The 7,953-nt window shown below is 50.7% G+C and overlaps 1 protein-coding gene across 4 annotated transcripts in view; it reads left to right on the forward strand.

Moving 5' to 3' along the window:
- PLXNB1 (plexin B1) overlaps window positions 1-4,204 on the forward strand; it is an 80,981-nt gene extending 76,777 nt beyond the window's left edge. For all 4 annotated transcript variants that reach the window (XM_054076729.1, XM_054076732.1, XM_054076730.1 and 1 more), the window contains one exon: window positions 160-4,204. In XM_054076729.1, the coding sequence (XP_053932704.1) occupies window positions 160-264 (105 nt within the window). In that variant the 3' untranslated portion in view covers window positions 265-4,204. The remainder of the gene's footprint in view (window positions 1-159) is intronic.
- Window positions 4,205-7,953: the final 3,749 nt, after the last annotated feature.

The raw sequence follows: 7,953 nt of genomic DNA on the forward strand, positions 1-7,953 counted from the left end.
ACAATACTTATTTTGTGGTTAGTTTGAGATTAATTACTACATACTCCAGACTTGAGTACACTGGATTCCAGGCTGGGGCCTTCACTGTGCCTGGAGTTGAGCTGGTTGACCCTGTTGTGCACTGGAGAAAGGCTGCCAGTGAGCTCTGTCTCGTTGCAGATCATTACTGCTTTGGAAGAAGACCCAACGGCACAGAAGATGCAGCTCGGCTACAGACTGCAACAGATTGCAGCAGCTGTGGAGAATAAAGTCACAGATTTGTGACAAGCGCAGAGAGACTGCTCTCCCCTGGCTGAATGGGGACAGTGCTCATCCTACCTATACACAGGGTGTCCTGCTGCCATCGGAACCAGGCTCTCCAAGGAACCTGCGAGTGACGTGAATGGGGATGGCCAAGGCAGTACATAGTACAAGCGTCCTTGCATCTCAGAGAATATTTTTTTACAGTTTTTTCTTCATAAAAGCAAAACAAGACAAAAACACCCAAACTTTGGTTTTCCTATGGCAGACAGCTCCTTCCTACAGATGTTACATCAATGTGCCAAGTTTCCATACAGTGTTGTTGAAGAGCCAAGTGACAACACTGAGCACCGTGTCTGTGTAGTCCTTGGCCTTGCATGGACACCCTTTCCAGTACTGGGAGACTTCCCTGCTGCAGCTGCTCACTTCAGTGAAGCTTTCCCCAGGCTGGTGGCCGGGTTAACCTCTGTCCTGGGCTTGCAAGCACTCCTGCAGTATCATACCCGAGAAATTGCTTGCAGCAATGTCTCCTCCAGTTTTGGATGTAGAAAGGAGAGCGTCTGATGGTGAATGTCTCTTGCTCCCTAATGTTCTGGTCTCGGACAGCTTGTATGTGACACCTGCTTGGATGTAACGTGTTCACCAGCATGTGCGCTTGCCCAGGGCCTACTGTAAATGGACAGCAGCCCCTCACCCTTTCCCTCAGGACAAGTTCAGCATGCGAGAGTCGCTTCTGGCTCACCTCAGTCTCCACTGACCCCGCTTGGGATCAGTCTTCCTGGTTCCTTGTGGTCAGAGGTTGCCCTGCTCTTTGGAAAAGCACAACAAATGCCTTGTGCCACTTCCCCTTCCTCTGGTGTCCGGCTGTTCTGCTGCTCTGAACTGGACTTGTAAATACCTTCTGAAAGTTAATGTATTTAAATGCTGAAGGAGAATGTTTAATGTTGTGGCTTTGAGACAAAGCTTTTCTTGGAGAAGCATCTCTGTGCACTTCTACTGACAAACGTCTGTCAGCACTGGAGCAAAGTTTTCTCCACTGCTTTGTCTGCAGGGATGACTCGTAGATGTCTCCGTTGTCGTAACAGCAGCTTGTTTTTCCCCACAGCTCAGTTCAAGGCTTAGCTGTGTGTCCTTCTGTTAGGCTTGCCTTACACCTTAGTCACAGTTTCACTTCCCAGACTCTCCTGTCGTGGCACATAGAAGGGTTTTTGGTGAGCTGTGAACTCAAGGAAGCCGTGAAGCACAACTGTTGTTCCCAAGGAGCACCAGGTGTCCTGCAAACAGGAATGATTCATGCAAGGAAGGAGAGGCTGGAACAGGCACAAGCACAGTTAGTTCCCAGCTGTTCCTGGGCAGCTCCTTGCTGCTGCGTCCTGGAGAGCACTTGGGATGCTTCCTGTGCCCTGTGAGCAGAGTCCTCTGTCCTTCTAGGAGCAAATTCCTATTTATAAGGGTGCCCTACTTGTTCTTGCCTCCCGCTGCTTATTCCAGGCTGATGTCCTGTGTGCCTGGGGCAGGTTGACCGGTCTGACTCCTCTGTCACTTCTCTGAGGTGGTGATTGTGTCGGCCAGGAGGGACCACAGGGAGAGCTAAACAGGGCAAGATCCTGTCCCTACCAGTCTTTACATTGCAAATAGGAGTAATTCCAGCCCTGTGGCTTTGTGTGAGTGCTGCACCATTGCAAGACTGTTCTCTGAGCAATATAACCACAATCTAACACTGGCCTTTCTTCCTACAAAGCCAGCTCTCTCCTGTCACCCTCTGTCAGCAGTATTCCCAGGTACGCTGTATGCCCAGGGTACAGCCAGCACCCCTGTGCCACCTCTGGCTCCTGTCCTGCTGTATGAAGGGAGCAGGTGAGCTGGGCAGGTGCTGCCAGGCAGAAATGGGGCACAGTTTGCCTCTCTTCCCCCATGGAGGTCCTGGTTTGGGTCTCGCTCCTGCCTCCTAAAACTTATAGGAACTTAGCATTTCTGAAACCTCTGTCTTGGCCAAATCTGATTAAATCAGCCCTAAAAAAGCTGGTTGTAGGAAAAGACTGGCAGATGGGAAAAGGCAGATACAATGCACGTTAGGGAAGCCCAATCCCTTAGGAACTGCAGGTGATTCCTTGGTTTGAGGCAGGTGCAGGTGTAGTAGCACAGCGTAGCATTGTCCCCTTGCGTGCTGATGGATGGACTTCCCGCCCCGGGCAGCAAAGTGTAGGTTGTGGCCTCTCCAACTTACTGAGTGTCTGCCAGGAGCCACAGGCTCTCTGCCGGATTTATGGCTCTGTAGGCTGTTAATGTCTGCACCTATTTTTGCAGAATTATCTCTGCGCTTTCCCAGAAGAGGGGAGCTTGGGGCTTCATTCTGATTCCACCTGACACTGGCAAAGGGAGGAGGACTTGATGGCTCTCCTGGAATCCTAGTGACTGGAGTCCCGGGGTGTCTGAGACAAGGGCTGACTTAGGCCATGGGGTAGGTGGGTTCTGCATCTTCTCTGCTTCTCAGTAGGGCTCCTGGATTGTGGAAATTGTCCACTTTCTCAGAGTGTACCTGTGAAAGTCTGCTTTTATTAAAGCAATAATCAAGACTTTAAAATAGAGCTAAACATAGGAGAGTGACTTTACATCTTGAGCTTGTCCTGGCATCACTGGACAGGAGGCGCTGTGAGGGTGTAAAGCTGGTAGGGCCCATCTCTTCCCATCCATCTGTCCTTGGTGTTCTAGCTACCAGCATCCTCCTCCCCTGCGGACACACACTGAAGGCCCCTCGCTGGGATCAGCTTGGATGTGTAGGTATGGCCCCTCTTCTCTCCGTCCATGCCCCTCTCCTGTGGCAAAATTCATTACTACAACAGGGTTCTGTTGCATTTAAATTTGCACAAAATAGGTTTTATTATGAAATTCCCTATTGCAGGGAACACTTATTTATTTATTTCTCATGATCCTTCCAAGTTTCTTCCAGTCTTGGCCTGATTCCATGACCAGCTTGTCAGACACTCTGGAGACGGATGATCCTTCTCAAGGGTGGAGAATCCTCTCTGGATGTTCTCCTCTTGCAAGTAGCAAAGTTCTGTGGGCACCAGCTGAGAGTGCCCTGGCACAGCAACTATTCCCCTTCTGCAAGACTAAGGTGTAGCAAGGAGATGTTGCTGCTTTAATTGTATTCTCAAAAAGGTGATGTTCCTGAAGGACAGGCAGTAAGATTTAGTCCTGCAGTCAGAGAAAGAAACTTGCTTCCACCATGGTCTGGATGAAATGCCAAGAACTGATCAGTATTAAGATAAATATCCGTTGGTGTATTTGAATGTGTCTCCTGTTGGCATGACTAGGAATAGCTGGCACCCACGCGACGTAGATGTGAGAGCGCTTGCTTTCATCTGTCTGGTGGCAAATTTAGGCTGTACCTGGAAGTGGGTTTGATTGGTTTTTTTCTTGTAGAAATTATGGCTAATTTTTTTTAATGAAAATAGAGGGTTCTTGGATGATGCTGCCTCGGTGGAATGCCGTTTGTTTTTCAAGGTGTGCCCCGTTTGCAGCAAGATGCTGCTTTTTTTTTGTGCCTTTCTTGTCAGGATGATTCTTTTGGTTTCCAGAACACCCAGTGCGTTTGCTCTAATCGTCTTTCTCCCTGTCCTCTGTCCTGGTGACTCTGCCCTCTCCCAGCCTTGTGACTTAGTGTCTCTCTGTCTGTTACGGTATGGCCTGACCTGCATTTATGCCCTGCCACACCTTGAGTTCTGCTCAGAGCACCCGAGGTACTGTCTTTCTCAAATTGGAATTAATAATTAATATAAAAAGCTTGAAAAAAAATCTGAATTTTGTTACATAGTGTAATAACTGTTTGTAGATACTGTTCTGAGATGTAGGAATCTATTGGTGATATAAGAGGTTTTGTCTGTAAATAATCAGTTTAGAGTTCAAATGATTTTAATAAAGAGAATTCTTACACAATAATTCAATAAATTTTAATATACAACCTGCGTGTCATACTTGTGTTGCACGATGATGCAATTGTTCAGAATCTATTAATCTCTTTTTTTTCCTCCTAAGTGGAAGCACCAGGACCTGGGAGCCGTGCCAGCAGCGTGGGGCTTTTCCCTCCTGTGTTTCTTTGAGATAACCTTGTGCCGCCTTCCACTGCTGGCTCCTGCGTTGCGGCACTTCTGCAGTTCCAGGGCTCAAACACCATCCCTGCCTGCAGGAGCAGGGAACCTCCCTTTGCAGATGAGTTTGCGGAGAGGGGCCGTAGGATTGGGGTTTGCGGCACCGTACAGCTCTGGTTCTGCAGTGGGTGAGCAGGCAGGGGGTGGCTGAAGGCAGCTTTCTGTCGATGGCTGTTGTCTACCAGCGCAAGGCAGGAACCAGCGGAACAACTTAATTCTTAAACTAATCACACAGTCCTTCCCAGCCATAAAGCTGGCTCCTGGCCCATCGATCCTTCTCTCCCTCCTTTGCTAGCAGCGTTTTGGATTCAGGCTGCTTCTCCCCCCTCTTGTCTGTGTAATGTCACCCCCCTTTGTCCCTCCTTTCCCGACGTCCGTGTGTTCTTGCTGGCCTTTTAGGGGTTACAAATCGCCTGTCCCCCGCCTGCTCAGCACCCAGCCTGCTGCAGCCTCTGCCCCCTCCCTCGGTATTTTTAGTGCTGGGAAGGCAGGTGAGAGGAGAGGGGCACAAGCAAGGGGAGAAACGCTCTGGGAGGCCCCGACCTCCCTTTGGCCGCCTGGATCTGCAGCAGAGCAGTGTTAGGCAGCGTTAACCCTTTGGTTCAGGGCTGGGCTCGGTCTCTGCAGCCTCAGCGAGGAAACCTGAGCTGTGCAGCACCGGGGCCCCAGCGTGGGGGAGGCCGGGGCGATCCCAGCTCTGCTGCGAGGCTGCAGCGTGCCGCACAGGCAGAGAAAATGGGATTTTCTGTCTGTGTGTGGCCATTTGTTCCTCAGTGTTGTGTGGGAGTTGGGCTACCAGGGTTCCACCTCAGTGGGGCAGAGCTGCTCGGAGGATGCTGCTGTCGCGGTTGTCCTCCGTGAAAAGGGGAGCATCCTGCTGTGACTGTTTGACTGCATGTGGGCACTGCGGGGGGGGGCTGGGCTGCCTCAGGTCGGGCGGTGGGGCTCACAGATGGGGCTGGGGACCCTGTCCCCCTCGGCCAGGCACAGGCTGGGGGTGGCTGGACTGGGCGGGACATGGTGCGACAGCAGCCAGGCTGAGCCATGAGTCCTGCCAACACACCGCTGGGAGCAGTGGGAAGTGCCAGGCAGGCCCACAGGTTCTGGGCCTGGTGATGGTGGAGCAGAGGGGAAGGATTTCTCTTGTTTCCATCTCATGAGGTAGAGCTGTGAATTTTCCTCTATAAATAGTTGCTGTGGAGACTGTGGAGCCACAGCAGAGTGACAGACCTGCTGCCAGGGAGGCAGGGAGAGGCCAGCAGTAAAGTGAATCCACCGCAGCTGTCCTAGGTCTCTTTCTATCCCAAAGCCAAGGTTGTTCCCAGAAACAGTGCTGTGATCTGATACCCTCTCCTGCTCCTCACCACGTCCATCTACCGATGCAGAAGAGTTTGATCTGTTCAAGGACACCCCTCCCGGGCAGCAGACTAAAAGGAGAGCAGAACCAGCTGGTATCTCACTTTGGGGAGCTCCAGAGTGAGCCAGATGACAACCGGAGCAGAGTGCCCTGCCTGCAAGCTGCTGCACGGTAAGTCTGTGCAGCGCCAATGCGGCTGCTTTTACACTGCATGTTGCCACTTGCAGGGATGCTGTGCTCAGCAAGGGCTTGCCAGGTCTGTGTGTGGGCATGAGATGAAGGTTTGCTCTGGTAAGCTCTGTGGCTCCAGATGTCCAAGCATTATAAGGCATGACAGGGGTGGGAAGCTCCTTACACCATTCCATGCAGGTCAGGTGGAGTTGTCCAGGCTAGAGGCAAAGCACCGCTCCCTTCCTGTGGCTCTCGTGGACCAGACAGGACAAGCATGGGTTTTGGACTGAAGTTCCCTGACCTGGTCCAGGTCTGCAGGAAGCCAGTAGGTTCTGCACAACTAGCTTTGAATGACAAAAGCAAAACAACAGTTGTTTTTAATGTGAGGACATCAAGTGATGAAGAACTTTAAAGCATTGATCGTAATTTATCAAAAAGCTCAGCAAAGTATGTTTCAGTCTCCTATACCAAATTGCATAGCAACACTCCTCATCCTTTAACAGTGCAGCCACGTAACAAGAGTGGATGGAGTAAAGTCTTGTATAAGGATGGACCTGTCTCACCTCAGTGGCAAGGATGACACCACGGCCTGGTGAGCTACTCAAAAGCTCCATCAGCCCTAGTGCTAGGATGTGTTTCACACTCAGTTGAGCCTGTCTTTGGTCACCACTGGGCCATGGTGACATCTCTTCCCCACAGAAGTCTCGTGTTACCATAAAAAAACCACCTAGGGAAGGAGCTGTTGAACTTCTATCTCCATGTGCTCCTGAATTTTCCTTTGGCAAGTGAATTATGAGGGACACAATATTATTAAAGCTTTTATGGTTGCTGCCTGGCTCTCAGATCAGCCCTTGCTGTCCTAATGATGTGAGTGAAGAGGGCTTGGGTGGATTCTGGTGGTGCAGGAGCACACGAGGTAACAGATATGCTCAGTCTGTGCACAAATAAGGCAAATTTTAATTTCACCTTTCAGAGCTAAGATGTTAGCAAGCATTTACTGAAATGAGTGGCCATATGGACCTGCAGCATCCTGGAAGTTTACACTGTTCAGAACCAGACTCTTTTAGGCATAAATGCCACAGTTAAGAGGTGTAAAAATATAAGGAGGGGGAGGGATTTTGAGCTCCTTTCACATACTGTAAGGGCTTGGGTGAAGGGAGCAATGTCAGCTCTGGCAGTTCAGTTTGTCCCCTGCAGGACTGGAGGCTCGAGCCCAGTCTGACCCTTGGCTAGAATGGCGTTGGGAGGCAGCTGGGTGCTCAAAGGCAGGCTGCCTCTGGCTATTGTGCTGGAAATCAAGCACAGGCATGCAGAAAGGAACTTCAGCCTTTTGAGGAAGTCATGCCTCTGTCTCAGAACCTGGAAGATGTTACTGTACCACAAAATTCCCTGTCACTTTGGTCCCATTGCCACCACCACCAGCCAACCCTCACTATTTCTGAAAATCCTCTGGTGCAGATGAGCTCTTAGCTTTAGCAACCTCATTTGAGGGATTTAAAGGTCTATATTTCTACCCATGCTAATGGTCTGCTGCAGTTATTATCACCTGTCACAAGCTCTTGCAATGTGTGTTAGTCTGAAGCTTTGACATTTCCAAATTGTGAAAGGCAGGGTCGGGAGCACTCCAGCTTACATCTACATTAACATTAGCAACATGGGCTCTAAGCTGCTATTTCAGGTGACCGGTGCTGCATGGCATGGGGACAGCAATTGCATCAGTCTGTCTGTGCTGTCTGGGTGTTTGTAACTTGGGCTGTCATAGTAACAAACTCTGGGAACAGCCTCCCGCTTGGTCAAAGCCTCTCGCTAGGGTGTCATGGGACAGTCAGTGATAAACCCGTGCTCCAGTTTGGCCTACAGGCAGATGTGCAGCACTGCAGTGAGTAAACACAGGCTCTGCTTTGCACCCATCTGCAGCGTGAGGCTCCTCCTGCCAGCGAAAGCCCAGATGTGTCCCCTCCTCAGCTGTGATGGGGGCAGGGAGCGAGTGCTTTCCCTGGCTGCGGCTGTGGGAGGGGATCCCGTAGTCCTGGC

This window comes from Cuculus canorus, chromosome 11, assembly GCF_017976375.1.
Source record: "Cuculus canorus isolate bCucCan1 chromosome 11, bCucCan1.pri, whole genome shotgun sequence".
NCBI lineage: Eukaryota > Metazoa > Chordata > Aves > Cuculiformes > Cuculidae > Cuculus > Cuculus canorus.